At 36.5% G+C, this 16794-nt stretch overlaps 1 protein-coding gene across 1 annotated transcript in view; it reads left to right on the top strand.

The window, feature by feature from the left end:
• LOC107720300 (uncharacterized) overlaps window positions 1–16794 on the top strand; it is a 120377-nt gene that overhangs the window by 94174 nt on the left and 9409 nt on the right. The window contains exons 13-15 of the mRNA XM_016527984.1: window positions 10302–10476; window positions 12089–12167; window positions 13799–14264. Coding sequence (XP_016383470.1) covers window positions 10302–10476; window positions 12089–12165 — 252 coding nt within the window. The 3' untranslated portion in view covers window positions 12166–12167; window positions 13799–14264. The remainder of the gene's footprint in view (window positions 1–10301; window positions 10477–12088; window positions 12168–13798; window positions 14265–16794) is intronic.

The raw sequence follows: 16794 nt of genomic DNA, 5'->3' as shown, positions 1-16794 counted from the left end.
TAATAAAGGAATAGTTATAATAAAATAAATCAACACAAAATAAATGAAAGCCATGCTGCCAACCAATTTTCAGAAAAATACCCTGCTGTTAAAAAGTTTAATTAATACTTTTATTTAGCAAGGAGAATGCATTAATCTAAGTGAAAGTGACAGTGAAGACATTAATAATGTTGCAAAAGATTTCTATTTCAAATAAATGCTGTTCTTTTGAACTTTATATTCATCAAAGGATCCTAAAAAATAAAATGCATCACAGTTCCCACAACAATATGAAGCACACAACTGTCTTCAACACGGATAATAATCAGAAATGTTTCTCCTGCAGCAAATCAGCATATTAGAATGATTTCTGAAGAGCATGTGACACTGAAGACTGGAGTAATGATGCTGAAAATTCAGCTTTGATCACAGAAACAGATTACATTTTACTCTATAGTCACATAGAAGAATAGACAAAATTGTAATATTTCAAAATTTTTCTGTTTTTACTGCATTTCTGATTAAATAAATACAGCCTTGGTGAGCAGAAGAGACCTTTCAAAGACATTAAAAATCCCAAACTTCTGAATGGTAGTGTTTATAATTTCTGTATGATTATATGTATTTTCGGTGTATTTTAAACATTATTCAGGCAAAAATATTTGAATCATAAAACATATTTGCAACCTAGTTGTTATACGGTTCAGAAATAAAATATGTGAACCATATAACAACTACTTTGCAGTCGTGTGGACCCTCACAATTACACCCCTGTGACATTTTTAAAGTCGAGCCTTCAACAAATCAGAATGCCTTTCCACAAATAGATTCATAAACCACTTGTTAACCACATTTGTTTTGTATCTGCGCTTCTAATAGATGAGGATGGTGTTTCGTAACCCGCAGAACCAGAAATACTTGGATTAAACATTAAAGAGGAAAAAAAGCACATTCCAGGCCTTGTCGTCTGTGAAACCGGAAAACAAGAGCCGGCCTTCTGCCGCTGTGGAGCTGGAGCACTAATTCATAACAGATTTGCTTTTCTCTTGTGTTCCCCGACAGAGTGCCTACCGCAGGAACGGGATGACTTTCCTGGCCTGCTGAGGTGAGCGAGAGGAGGTCTGGAGGAGCCGGAGGAGTCTCTGTCTGCGTCTGTTTACAGGTTTGTTTGGACAGGAAGTGCTGTGGACTGCCACAAATCTGGATTCGACGCTTTTTGTTTAGTTGGTGTTCATTTAAACTCTAGTAGTACGCGTTTCCTCTTTTGTAAACCGGTTTCATTTCGTATTTTTAGTCGGTTACAAGAAGTACTTAATAATTTCATCTTTTTTGATGATGTGTTGAACTAGTTTCTGATGCTTAATTTTTTGGGGGGTAAAAGTTGGGTAATGAAAACCCATCTTCTTTTTGATGCTGTAATACTTTATTTCTTCAGTTGTAATATCTGGCTTTTGTACTTTTATACCATTTCTGTTTGGATTTAGAGGATTTCATTTCATTTTTTTTTTAGAAGAAAAATATTTTAAATTCAATTATTTGTTTATTTATTTATTTAAAGATTTTTAATAAAGAAGTCATGGTATACGTGAATACCATGTTTTATTTACTTGTTTATTTTTATTTTATTTATTTATTTTAGTGAACAAGAAACTAAAAACCCTTAACTATTTTCTGTAATTTTTTATCCTTTAGCTTTTGGTTGTATATTGATAAGCTTGGAATGAATGTCTGTGTGTCTGTCTGTCTGTCTATCTATCTATCTATCTATCTATATAATCAATTTTTTTCAGGTATGGAAAAATCATTACTGAATATCTGTCTGTGTCTGTCTGTCTGTCTGTGTGTGTGCGCGTGTGTGTGTGTGTGTGTGTGTGTCTCTCTCTCTGTGTGTCTGTCTTTGTGTCTGTCTGTCAGTGTGTCTGTGTGTGTGTGTGTGTGTGTGTGTGTGTGTGTCTGTCTTTGTGTCTGTCTGTCTGTCTGTCTGTGTGTGTGTGTGTGTGTCTCTGTCTCTCTGTGTGTGTGTCTGTCTGTCTTTGTGTCTCTCTGTGTGTCTCTCTGTGTGTCTGTGTGTGTGCGTGCGTGCATGCGTGCGTGTCTGTCTGTCTGTCTGTCTGTCTGTGTGTGTGTGTCACAGAAAGGTCATGAAAATGATTAGATCAGAAGGTGTGGAAGCCCTGCATGGTATTGTCATAGTACATGTCCAAAATATGGTAATATGATTCTTTTAGTTCCTTTTTGTTAGTAAGAAAGTGTCACTTGTCGAGCTGTAGATTCTCAGAAGAGCACAATGTAAATAAAGCTCACGAGCTCATTCTCCAGCGGTTCCTCGAGTGAGACGCACTGATGTTGAGCTTTATCAAGCACAGCTATCAGATCAGCAGCAGTGATGTAGTTTCAGAAACACACGTGTGCTCATGCTGGCAGTTCTGAACGAGCGGACTGCAGCGGACTGTCGGGTGTTTAGCGGGGCCTGAGGGTCAGCGCGGGTGTTGTGTTGTGTTAGATGGTAATGCTCTCTGGGGGATCACAGCTGTTACGCTCTCGTCTGAGAAACTGCTCCAATCACACGGCCAATTGGAAACGCTTTGCCTATCTGGGGAGCGTCAGCTTCTCTTAACCTTGATTTGTGCTGCCGCACTGCACAGACTGATTCTGTGCACAATTGCAGTGTTTTTGAAAGAAACTACAGGTGCATCTCAATAAATTAGAATGGAAGTATTCTATTTTATGTTCTTATGAAGTATTCTAATTTGTTGAGATTGTGAATTGGTGGGTTTTTGTTAAATGTGAGCCAAAATCATCACAATTAAAAGAACCAAAGACTTAAACTACTTCAGTCTGTGTGCATTGAATTTATTTAATACACGAGTTTCACAATTTGAGTTGAATTACTGAAATAAATGAACTTTTCCATGACATTCTAATTTATTGAGATGCACCTGTAGTATGCACTGGATTCTGTATTATCAGTATAACATCTGGGCTTGTTAAATAATAACATAGAGCGCTGTGTGACATGCAATGCTCTACTTGACTTTCCATTTTCAATGTGACAAATGACCCAGAATTTGTGCAAACCAAGATGATGATAACGACACTCACTTCATTATACATGCAATGTGATGTGACATTTTTCTTACTATATTTACATTTTTACAAATGTAAATATTTAGCAAATTCTTTTTCCCTTTCTTAAAGTCCTAGCAATGCGACTGTATTGTCTTATTTATATAACTTTTAGGTAATTAATCATTTTTTAGTCACAACTCGGTTTAAAAGGCTATCTTACTATATTTCTTAAATTAACTTTTACATTTTGCATATTTAAATATTTAAATGAGCTAATTTCCCCTTTCCTATAGAATGTTTTTAAATGACTTATTAGAAGACTCCGTATTAATTTAACAAAATTGCTTATGAACGGAAATGATGGTCATTGAATCTATTCACTGTGAATCTATTTATTTTAATTTTGATTCATTTTAATGAATTATTTTTTTTATTCATTATCTTTAAGTAGGCAGCATGCTGGTGTTGCATTGTGAACATCAGATTCTGTCCTGACTCATCATGAGGAGAGCTGAGGAAAGCTGCGGGTGAGGTTTCATTTCCATTCAGGCCTGTTCACTCGTCTGTCATCGGCTCTGCTTTAGTTTAATCCAGTCTGATGTCTTCTTGTAGTGACCTGTTGCATTTAAACAGATAATACCGATGTCCCGTCCCAAATGCCTTTAATGTGTTCACATTTTTCTGTCAGCACCTTATAAACGTCCCACAGTAAAACCCTGTATGATAGTTCAAGGTGTTCGGCGTAAGCTCGATGTATTGATGTGTAGATCCTCGTAAATTCGCCCATGTGAAATCCCAGAGCTTTTCTCGCAGGAGATGGACAGAGATTTATGGAGCTGAAGCGATCTGACAGCCTGCGTTTTATTTCCTTTTATTATTCACGCACAGCTCAGGTCTGCTGACTGCGTTAAGCGTCCTCACTGCAGCGCTGCGTGTGTTAACTTACAGTACATGTGCTGTCTAACTCTTCACTGAAGGTTTAAGGGGGACAGTCTTAGAATAGAGCTCTGTTTTTAACAGCACATGCTTTCATTCACACAGTGTGCCTATCATTTGACTATTACATTAATATGAGTCCGAGCTCTGCCTCGTGATTAGCACATTTGACACATTACAGCTGAGCTGATTTTAGGCTTAATGCACATAACATTTCCTGTTCCTGTAATTATTATTATTATTATTATTATTATTTAGTAATTACATTCGATAGTTTTGTTCAATAGTAAGGCACCTATAGACACCAATATTCAATAGTTAATAATAATAATTGTTCAATATATAGGATGTTCAATATATACACCAATGTTCAATAGATTATAATAATTATGATTATTATTATATTATTATTATTATGATACTTGCTTTTGTATAATGGTTATAATGTTCAAAATATTCACAATGTTCAATAGATTATAAATACTATTCTATATATAATTCTAATTCTATCTTAATGTTGCTTTATACAGTGACAACAGCTGCAATATGCTGTAAAACACCAATGTGCAATTGTTTGTTTATAATAATAACTAACAATAATTATTAATATGATTATTATTATTCAATAGTTATGTTATAATAATAATAATAATAATGTACAGTGTTGGCCAAGGCATATTTAAGAGGTTTCAGTTGTTTTTGTTGAATTGGCCATTACAATACCCATAAAATGAACTATTGCCGGAACCTCCTGCGATGGAAGGAATCTGCTGGAACATTGAAAATGATCTGTCCGGACCTCCACCCCATCAAGCAAATTTGGGGCGAGTTGGAAAATAAACTGGACAGATCTATTGTATATTCAAAGGAAAGCCTTTGGCTTGAGCTGCAGAAGGCATGGGATAACATTAGTGTTAAAGTTCTGAGGAAGTATATTGACACTATGCCAGAGAGATGTGCTGCTGTCATTGCTGCAAACATACCAAGTCATGGATAAAAATCGTACAACTCGCTTCATCTGATATTTGTTGTGCTCAGAGCAACCATCTGCATGTTTCGTGAACATTATGAAATGAAATCATGTTTTGGAGGCAAAAAGGTCAATATTTTCAGATCTGTCAGGTGTTCTAAGCCCAAGTTGCTTGAAGTCCAGTGTTAAGTTTCCACAGTCTGTGATGATTTGGGGTGCAATGTCATCTGCTGGTGTTGGTCCATTGTGTTTTTTGAAAACCAACGTCACTGCACCCGTTTACCAATAAATTTTGGAGCACTTCATGCTTCCTTCTGCTGATCAGCTTTTTGAAGATGCTGATTTCATTTTCTAGCAGGATTTGGCACCTGCCCACACTGCCAAATGCACCAAAAGTTGGTTAAATGACCATGGTGTTGGTGTGCTTTACTGGCCAGCAAACTCACCAGACCTGAACCCCATAGAGAATCTATGGGGTATTGTCAAGAGGAAAATGAGAAACAAGAGACCAAAAAATGCAGATGAGCTGAAGGCCACTGTCAAAGAAACCTGGGCTTCCATACCACCTCAGTAGTGCCACAAACTGATCACCTCCATGCCACGCCGAATTGTGGCAGTAATTAAAGCAAAAGGAGCCCCTACCATGTATTGAGTACATGTACAGTAAATGAGCATACTTTCCAGAAGGCCAACAATTCATTAAAAATTTTTTTTTTTATTGGTCTTATGAAGTATTCTAATTTGTTGAGATAGTGAATTGGTGGGTTTTTGTTAAATGTGAGCCAAAATCATCACAATTAAAAGAACCAAAGACTTAAACTACTTCAGTCTGTGTGCATTGAATTTATTTAATACACGAGTTTCACAATTTGAGTTGAATTACTGAAATAAATGAACTTTTCCATGACATTCTAATTTATTGAGATGCACCTGTAGTATGCACTGGATTCTGTATTATCAGTATAACATCTGGGCTTGTTAAATAATAACATAGAGCGCTGTGTGACATGCAATGCTCTACTTGACTTTCCATTTTCAATGTGACAAATGACCCAGAATTTGTGCAAACCAAGATGATGATAACGACACTCACTTCATTATACATGCAATGTGATGTGACATTTTTCTTACTATATTTACATTTTTACAAATGTAAATATTTAGCAAATTCTTTTTCCCTTTCTTAAAGTCCTAGCAATGCGACTGTATTGTCTTATTTATATAACTTTTAGGTAATTAATCATTTTTTAGTCACAACTCGGTTTAAAAGGCTATCTTACTATATTTCTTAAATTAACTTTTACATTTTGCATATTTAAATATTTAAATGAGCTAATTTCCCCTTTCCTATAGAATGTTTTTAAATGACTTATTAGAAGACTCCGTATTAATTTAACAAAATTGCTTATGAACGGAAATGATGGTCATTGAATCTATTCACTGTGAATCTATTTATTTTAATTTTGATTCATTTTAATGAATTATTTTTTTTATTCATTATCTTTAAGTAGGCAGCATGCTGGTGTTGCATTGTGAACATCAGATTCTGTCCTGACTCATCATGAGGAGAGCTGAGGAAAGCTGCGGGTGAGGTTTCATTTCCATTCAGGCCTGTTCACTCGTCTGTCATCGGCTCTGCTTTAGTTTAATCCAGTCTGATGTCTTCTTGTAGTGACCTGTTGCATTTAAACAGATAATACCGATGTCCCGTCCCAAATGCCTTTAATGTGTTCACATTTTTCTGTCAGCACCTTATAAACGTCCCACAGTAAAACCCTGTATGATAGTTCAAGGTGTTCGGCGTAAGCTCGATGTATTGATGTGTAGATCCTCGTAAATTCGCCCATGTGAAATCCCAGAGCTTTTCTCGCAGGAGATGGACAGAGATTTATGGAGCTGAAGCGATCTGACAGCCTGCGTTTTATTTCCTTTTATTATTCACGCACAGCTCAGGTCTGCTGACTGCGTTAAGCGTCCTCACTGCAGCGCTGCGTGTGTTAACTTACAGTACATGTGCTGTCTAACTCTTCACTGAAGGTTTAAGGGGGACAGTCTTAGAATAGAGCTCTGTTTTTAACAGCACATGCTTTCATTCACACAGTGTGCCTATCATTTGACTATTACATTAATATGAGTCCGAGCTCTGCCTCGTGATTAGCACATTTGACACATTACAGCTGAGCTGATTTTAGGCTTAATGCACATAACATTTCCTGTTCCTGTAATTATTATTATTATTATTATTATTATTTAGTAATTACATTCGATAGTTTTGTTCAATAGTAAGGCACCTATAGACACCAATATTCAATAGTTAATAATAATAATTGTTCAATATATAGGATGTTCAATATATACACCAATGTTCAATAGATTATAATAATTATGATTATTATTATATTATTATTATTATGATACTTGCTTTTGTATAATGGTTATAATGTTCAAAATATTCACAATGTTCAATAGATTATAAATACTATTCTATATATAATTCTAATTCTATCTTAATGTTGCTTTATACAGTGACAACAGCTGCAATATGCTGTAAAACACCAATGTGCAATTGTTTGTTTATAATAATAACTAACAATAATTATTAATATGATTATTATTATTCAATAGTTATGTTATAATAATAATAATAATAATGTACAGTGTTGGCCAAGGCATATTTAAGAGGTTTCAGTTGTTTTTGTTGAATTGGCCATTACAATACCCATAAAATGAACTATTGCCGGAACCTCCTGCGATGGAAGGAATCTGCTGGAACATTGAAAATGATCTGTCCGGACCTCCACCCCATCAAGCAAATTTGGGGCGAGTTGGAAAATAAACTGGACAGATCTATTGTATATTCAAAGGAAAGCCTTTGGCTTGAGCTGCAGAAGGCATGGGATAACATTAGTGTTAAAGTTCTGAGGAAGTATATTGACACTATGCCAGAGAGATGTGCTGCTGTCATTGCTGCAAACATACCAAGTCATGGATAAAAATCGTACAACTCGCTTCATCTGATATTTGTTGTGCTCAGAGCAACCATCTGCATGTTTCGTGAACATTATGAAATGAAATCATGTTTTGGAGGCAAAAAGGTCAATATTTTCAGATCTGTCAGGTGTTCTAATAATTTTGGCCACCACTGTATAATAATTAATAGTTAGCCTATTCGGTAGTTATGCTCAATAGTTTATAATAATAATTGAATAGTTTAGAATCATAATGAACATGTCGTTGTTGGTGTTGTTAGCGATAATAATAAACCGACACCAATGTTTAATAGATAATAATAATTATTATTATTCTTGTTGTTTATAATAATAATACCTCAGACTTATTGCTTTTATAATGTGGCAACAACCACAAAATGCTTATTATTATGCAATTATATATTATTATATAGGCTATTGTATTATATGTTACTAATGTATTGTTGGCTATTGCTGCAAACATACCCCAGCGACTTAAGACTGCTTTTGTGCTCCAGGGTCACATATGTTATTATAATTTTTGTAAGTTACAGGCCGCATGTAACGGTGTTCTTCTTACTGCAGCTAAATTGTTCTTAAAGGCACAAAAACACCCTTTATTTGTGGTAAAATCACTGTAACACAGGGCTTTATTAAAGCTGCTGTAAGCATTTGCCTCAGTCGTCCGTTTGAGGCATTAAAGTAGCTATCTGTTCCCAGCAGTCTGTGCGCTGGTGGTGACCTGGACTCTTGGCGGTCTCTCCATCAGTTTCAGATGAGCCAAACAGACTCGCGCATGTGAAACGGGCTGCGGTTCACCGGCGTCACTCCCCCCCGCGCCCCGCCGTTACGAGCGGAGTCCCACAGGTGCAGCCTTTCACGGGAGGGATACGGGGCTTGTCAGGCCATCGCTGCTTTGAGTTATAGCTCGCTGTCGAGGATCTGCTTATCTGTGAAAGTCTGATTCCCATTCCAGATCGCGGTGGAAGCGATACAGCGGTGCGTTTGAGCTCCAGAGGCAGTCGGATCTTTGCACATATTCGGAATAATGTTGGCGTGAATGTTTGGTTTACATTTCAAGCGTTTATTTGATTTGGCTTTGTAAATACGAAAAAAATATATATATTCAGCAGTATTAATTCAAGTATCAACCTTGCTTTGCAACGCGGAAGTCCGTGCTATTTTCTGTGAAAGTGAGAGGCTTCCGATTCATTAGACGCGAATAACTAGAACAACAGTGCAGCAAACGAGAAATCTGCACAGATCAAGAACCATTTACAAGCCAAAACAGCTCTAAACAAATATGTGGTTGGATTTTGATGTGAGAGGACCATAGGAGATGGATTTGTTTTTAGTGGAGGAAGCGTTATTATGGATTATGAACTCATATTTTGGCCAGGAGTGACGGCACCCATTCACTACAGAGCATCCATTGTTGAGCAAGTGATGGAATGCTAAATGTCTCCAAATCTGAAGAAGAAACAAACTCATCTACATTTGGGATGGCTTGAGGGTAACTTGATAAAAACATCACAATAATCCACAAGTAATCCACACCACTCCAGTCCACCAGTTAATGTCTTGTGAAGAGAAAAGCTGAAACAAATCCATCATCAAGATGTTTTTAATTTCAAACCATTGTTTCCATCTAAAATCAGGTCCTCTATCTATAATATTGTTTTCTCCAGTGAAAAGGTCGAATAAGGAGAGAAATCTGCACAGATCAAGAACCATTTACAAGCCAAAACAGCTCTAAACAAATATGTGGTTGGATTTTGATGTGAGAGGACCATAGGAGATGGATTTGTTTTTAGTGGAGGAAGCGTTATTATGGATTATGAACTCATATTTTGGCCAGGAGTGACGGCACCCATTCACTACAGAGGATCCATTGGTGAGCAAGTGATGGAATGCTAAATGTCTCCAAATCTGAAGAAGAAACAAACTCATCTACATTTGGGATGGCTTGAGGGTAACAGTACAATTTCAGCAAATTGTCATTTTTGTCTTCAAACATTCACAAACAGTTGTTTCTTAAGTTTTTCCTGCACAGTAAGATCTGGAGTTTTGTACTTTAATTTCTTGTTGATGCCCATGAGTATCGTAAGTGTGCATATAATCATTTACAAAAAGCTGCAGGCCGCTTAGAAAGTGTTAACCAGAATGTACGTTATCATCCATTAACATGGCCAGCCTGCATGCGCTGTGCAGTTTGTCACGTGTGAGCTGTGTGCCGTGTGAAGGGGAACATGAGTGTTATGTAAACTGTGCAATCTGAGTGCTCGGAGTCTCGCTGCATGCATGTGCTCACATAATTGAAGCATTGAGCAGCCCAGAGTGATAAAAGACATGCATCACTGGATCTTTGTTCGTTTCAGGCCGTGAGCGTGATCGGTTTACAGTGGGCCACTCGCAGACGCCTGCACAGTGGCAGCGGCCGCGCTCTAATGAGAGCTGACAGACGTGACAGAAAGAAAATGTCACAGCAGAGCTGTGAAAATAAACCGCTGCACATGAGAAACCCAAGCTCTGAGCACCTGCTTTCTGACTCAGGTACATTTAATCACCTTTAATCCCATTATGTTCCTGACCAAAGACTGAAACCTGGGGATCTGTTTGATATGCATCACTAAATGTGGAGTTTTTTGGGAATATATGGATAATTTCTCAATTTTACACATTCGTTTTTTTACAATGCAAAAATAAATGTATTTTTGCCTTGTTTCCCAGTATAAAAAATGACAAATATTTAAAAATTCTTAAACATACATTAACTTGAGAAAGAAAATAGCTTCAGATATTAAGTCTTGTTTTCTGAAAAATAAATAAATAAAATGATCAAAATCAAAAATTGTCAATGGAGTAAGAAAAAATAATCTTGTTTTCCCTTTGAATTAAGTTTATTTTTCAGACCCCAATTTCTTGTTTCAAGCATAAACGCACTTAGATTTAAATTAAGTTTTTTTCAGAAAACAAGACTCAATATGATAAGTCATTTTGCTTCTCAAGTAAATGGATCTTGATTTAAGAATGTACAGATACTTGTACTGGAAAATGAGGCAAAACTACTGAATAAGTATTGCATTTTTTGCAGTGTAAGCATGTTTGAAATGTGTTTAAATCTTCTCCAACACTCAAAATGTGTCCATCTGCTAAATGTGTGTTAAAGAAAAACACATCAAACACCCCTTACTTTACATTAGTAATTTTTTTATATTTAGAACGGTCTTCTCCTTTAAAGAATGTATTCTTGTTCTTGTAGATTAAACACTGCTCAACTTGAATCCCCTTTCCTCAGCAAACCCATTTTTATATGCATCAATATATGCATATATTTTTGCATAAACATACATTAACTTGAGAAAGAAAATAGCTTCAGATATTAAGTCTTGTTTTCTGAAAAATAAATAAATAAAATGATCAAAATCAAAAATTGTCAATGGAGTAAGAAAAAATAATCTTGTTTTCCCTTTGAATTAAGTTTATTTTTCAGACCCCAATTTCTTGTTTCAAGCATAAACGCACTTAGATTTAAATTAAGTTTTTTCAGAAAACAAGATTCAATATGATAAGTCATTTTGCTTCTCAAGTAAATGGATCTTGATTTAAGAATGTACAGATATTTGTACTGGAAAATGAGGCAAAACTACTGAATAAGTATTGTATTTTTTGCAGTGTAAGCATGTTTGAAATGTGTTTAAATCTTCTCCAACACTCAAAATGTGTCCATCTGCTAAATGTGTGTTAAAGAAAAACACATCAAACACCCCTTACTTTACATTAGTAATTTTTTTATATTTAGAACGGTCTTCTCCTTTAAAGAATGTATTCTTGTTCCTTGTAGATTAAACACTGCTCAACTTGAATCCCCTTTCCTCAGCAAACCCATTTTTATATGCATCAATATATGCATATATTTTTGCATTCAACATGCTTTAATTTTTATATATTATGCATTCGTTTTTATATATATTAAAACTCCTATAAAAGCATATTAAAGAATCTGAGGTTATCAAGCATCATAGAAACATTATACAACAGCGGTCTAATCAAATGCACTATATTCCAGGTCTGCTAAAGCCATGTGCTTTGTGTGAATGAAATCGAATTCAATATTGCATGAAAATCTTCTGTCACAGCTCTGAAATCTCCATTTACATTGTAGGGAAAAGAGCAACATCTTCCGAACATCTTCTGAGTTGCACAGAAAATGGAAAGCTGTACGAGTTAGAAATGACATGATGGTGAGTAAATGTGACACGATTCCTCTAACGCTTTCAATTACCTACAGCTGATCTTCTTTAACGAACTGCTTTTATTTGTTAGTATAGATGGAATATCAGATGTGATTCGCAAACGCTTTGTCGTCAAAGTGCATGATGGATTTTATCTTAATGCATGTTTCCAGTGATCATCTTTCTAGTCAGTATATCTGTAACTGAATACAAACAATAATCATAGAACATGCCAGCACATGTCTGAAAACATCCCAGCAGTGTATCAGATAATGTGCAATTTCCTCTGCACGTTATTAAAGGTCCTGTTAGAGTTTTATTCCTCGGCTCTTGATGATGTTGTGATAATTGAATGCAGTCTTGAGTTACTGATCAGATTCATTTCATCTGGAAGGATCTTTGCGTTTTGTCGTCGCCAGAATACAAGACATTAAACACACACTGATTGGCTGCTGTATCGTAATTACATTCAGCTATTTTAATAGCATTTTTCTCGTTCCACAAATATCTGCTCTATTCAAACGGGGGTCTGTCATAAGCGCTCAGTGTCTCTGATCGGGACCGTGTTGTCATACAGACGGCGGCGGCTATAAAATTGGAGACAGTCATTTTTTGGGAGGACTGACGCTCATCAAAAGCTCAGTGTCTGTCTTTCTGAGCAGGAAGAGGTCGTGATCGCAACGATTGGCCGTTTGATTTATTAGACACTATGTGAAATGAGGAATGTTTCCTGTGTCCTGCAGCAAACAGACTGTATTTCACATAAAAATCTTTAACTGGAGACTCCAGTAGAGACAGTGTAATTGTTGTTTTGAAACGGGGAAGAATGCAGAAAGCATCTCTCTTCTGCTCTCTACATCTTTTATTCATTTTTAGAAACATTTTTATCCAGCCATCCCTCCCAAAACTCTAAAATCCACCCAAGTAATGGTTTTCAGATGTTTGCAATTACTAAGAATGAAGTATAATTTGAATTTTCACTACAGATGTAAGATTTTTATTTTCTGTCTTTGTTTTTACTGATCAAAAAATACAGTAAAAACAGTAAAATTGTGAAATATTATTACAATTTCAGATAACTGTTTTCTATTTAAATATATGTTAAAATGTAATTTATTCCTGCGATGCAAAACTGAATTTTCAGAATCATTACTCCCAGTCTTCAGTGTCACATGATTTGCTGCTCAAGAAGCATTTCTGATTATTATCAGTGTTGAAAACAGTTGTGCTGCTTCATGTTTTTGTGGAAACTGGGATACTTTTTTTTTTCAGGATTCTTTGATGAATTGAAAGTTCAAAAGAACAGCAATTATTTGAAATTGAAATCTTTTGCAACATCATAAACGTCTTTACTGTCACTTTTGATTCATTTAATGCATCTTTGCTGAATAACAGTATTAAAAATCTGCCCCAAATGTATATTACATATACATTTCTCTGTCAGGCATTAAATTAATTCCTCAAAAAGTCGCACAGTTTGAGATACAGACATGTTGCGTGCCAAACTTTAACACTTTAGGGTCAGCGTTTGTTCAAACCAAGGGAAATTAACTTGGCTGTTTAGATGGTTGGAGAAAGACCATCTCCGCCAAAATAGCTCCTAATGGTTGTGCGTTTCATTTTTTTCTGTACTTTTTCAGGGCTGTCAGTTCAGAGTGTTTGGACTGCAGAGACGAGCTGAAATCCCAGATCTGGATGCGCTCCATCAGGGACCCAATAAAGGCTTTGAGTAATGAACGCAGCGCTTCCTGCACCAGACTTTTATTAGGCTGCGCTCAAGTGCACCAAGTCTCACCATGAGCTTCATCTGTTTCCATGTTCAGCAGACTCCGTGGCTCCCGTTAGCCTTGGACATCACCGATTCGCACAGCCTGCCAGATAATAACCGCTCGTTATGCGCAGGTCAGTTTTCATTCTGATTACAAATCAGTTGTTGTATTAAGACATCCTATGCACTTCTGTCCGACTGCACACGGGGAAGAAATGATGATGAACGTCGGCTCCGGTTGCGTCTGGCCCCTTGAATCGGGAGCGTCACGATGCCATGAAGCCATCGCAATCATCTGGCCGTCTAGATCCAGCGTTAGTGCTCTTTCTCAAAACGAAGTGAGCAATGTAATTTCTCGAACATTTCCATTTGATGTTGTTGTGGTCATGATTATGACTAGTGTCTTTAAATGTCTGAAACACAAAGCAGATTCTTGCAACAGCCTCATAAATCATCAGGAAAGTTATTGACTAATGTGGAGTCTCGAAGGGGGGCAGAAAGCCGCTTGGGAAAGCTGCGAAGGGCTCGTAAAATGTGTAACTTCTTGAAAAGGGTCGGCTTTTCTCATTCAGCACAATCGCTTTCCCCCGACCGCTTCTTCCCAATGTTTGTGCGAGTTTCCCATAAGTGACTCATGTAGAGGAACGCAGCGACTGCAGACGACTGGAGCTTCACACCTCAGTGGCTAAATCAACTGGCAGAAGGAGAGGCTTCCTGAGCAGGTGTCTGGATTTTCACAGGTCCGGCGTGTCGCGTCCCAACAGAGTTCATGATCCGCGGGTTCCAGGCGCACCGGGTCTCGCTGTCACGTATCAAACCTGAGCAGAGCTTTTAGCTGCACTAGTTTGATTTAATGCGTTGTTGCATTCATAAGTAGGCCTACTGCAAAAATGCAATGCATGTTAATTATGTACAGCATGTGCATAAAGCATTCTACATTTGCATACTGCATGTTTCTCGTCTAAGACAGGACAGAGTCCCTACGGAGGATTCTTCATTTAGAGCCAAACGCAGTGGGACGGAGGGTCACGTGACCTGTCTAATAAACATGTCCAGCGCTCTCAATGGGTCACGGATGAGAACAGGCTTTTAAAATACCTTCTCTCTGTTTTGGAGTGATGTGGCCAATAGATAGTGGAGAGATTTACACAGAAGTTATTGAATAAAGCCGTCTTTCACTGAGCTCTGATTGATAAGGATCTCAGAGCAGAACAGACTCTGTGGATATGAACACAGAGAACAGTCTGACCAGGACGAAGAGCCCGGTGCATTATGGGATGCTTGTCCATATCAGCGTCAAATTTCCGATGACCAATATATATAGCCCATAGCCTATACTGATGGCATTTTTAATTAACATCCAGACTGATGTCTTTGGAAAAGCTTTATTTTGATTATCCATGGGAGTAATTTAATATTTAATATTCTGATTGTAATCAGAGTCCGCATAGGTATCCAAATATAACTTACTTGTATGATTTGATCTAACTTACCATTACCACATAATTGAATTCCAGCGAATTCTCGGGAAGTCTTCATATTGATATAATGTTTCCATAACATTATCATGCAATAAGCTGCCAGTTATTTAACATGTTAAACCTGGATGAGTGTAATTTGATTGTGTTTGCGAAGTCGAGCAAGCTTAATTAGTGCTTGTATTTAAGGTTAAGAGACATAGCCTAGCTAGCAACCACTTAGCTAAGCTAGCATCGCGTTCGTAGTTTTTAGCAGCACAGAAACGCTGTAATAACTCAGCTTCACGTGACTCTGAAGTAGCTTGAAAGGTGTTTATTATATTATTATAACCGGAGTATTTAAAAGCTAGAAAGCTTATCCTGGTTAACTGTACTTTATAAAGCTTTTGGAAACTAACAAAGAAATGGCTTTAGTACTGATTTCGTTTTAAGGATCAGTGGTTTGTAAAAATACGTGTGGACACGGCTAATTGCTAAATGAACAAAGAAGTGACGCGTATAATAATAGCGTGTCGTTCTCACGCTAATGAACGCAGCCGCGAGCTAGCCAGTACTATCAAAGCATGTGGGGCAAAGAATATGTTTGTTCATCCGCAGCCTGACTAATTATACGAAAATAACAGCCAAGATGGAACAGCATACCTTTTCTTCAGAAAGAAGGAAGATTTTTGCTTAGCTTGGCATTTGAAACGACTTCTCGATATTTGACACCTCCGCAAAGTCGTTTGCCAAACTGAACCGTAGCCGCGTCCAAAAGCCCAGAGCACAAATACAGCACTGAGCACCTGGGTGTCTTGATGCTTGACAAGAAACAGCCCACAGCCTAAAAAAACCTTCAGCAACCCTCTGTTCCTTTAAACAGGTGGTCCCGGGGCAGGCCGTGTTTAAAGTGATGTTGAGAACTCCTTCAGTAGATTAACTAGTCTGCGAGGAGCGTAACGTGCAGCTCGAGTTTGCATAGCAAAACGCCTAACGCTTTTTGCATTTTACACGTGTTCACTTTATAAAGCAATATATGTAATGTTTATTTTTCATTTATTATTTGAAAAATGTAAGTCTAAATATTAAATACAACTAAATATATACATTGGATACATATATTATGTAAAATTAAAAATATATAAAATGTTTTAATTATTATACTATTATTATATTATTTATATTAATTATTGTATTACAATTTTTTAAATAAATCAATTAAAATAATTAAAATATTTAAAAAATATTTTTAGTTTTAAATAAAATATATAAATTCAATTAAATAATTAAAATATTTTAATTATTAAATAAGTTTAATTTAAAAAATCTATAAAAATTAAATGATGCTAAAAATTCAGCTTTAAAATCACAGGAATAAATTACATTTTAAAATATATTCAAATAGAAAACC

This window comes from Sinocyclocheilus rhinocerous, unplaced genomic scaffold (genome assembly GCF_001515625.1).
Source record: "Sinocyclocheilus rhinocerous isolate Xijiao unplaced genomic scaffold, SAMN03320098_v1.1 scaffold3438, whole genome shotgun sequence".
NCBI classification, from domain to species: domain Eukaryota; kingdom Metazoa; phylum Chordata; class Actinopteri; order Cypriniformes; family Cyprinidae; genus Sinocyclocheilus; species Sinocyclocheilus rhinocerous.
The sequence above is the reverse complement of the archived record's forward strand: the minus strand, read 5'-3'. Positions and strand labels throughout refer to the sequence as shown.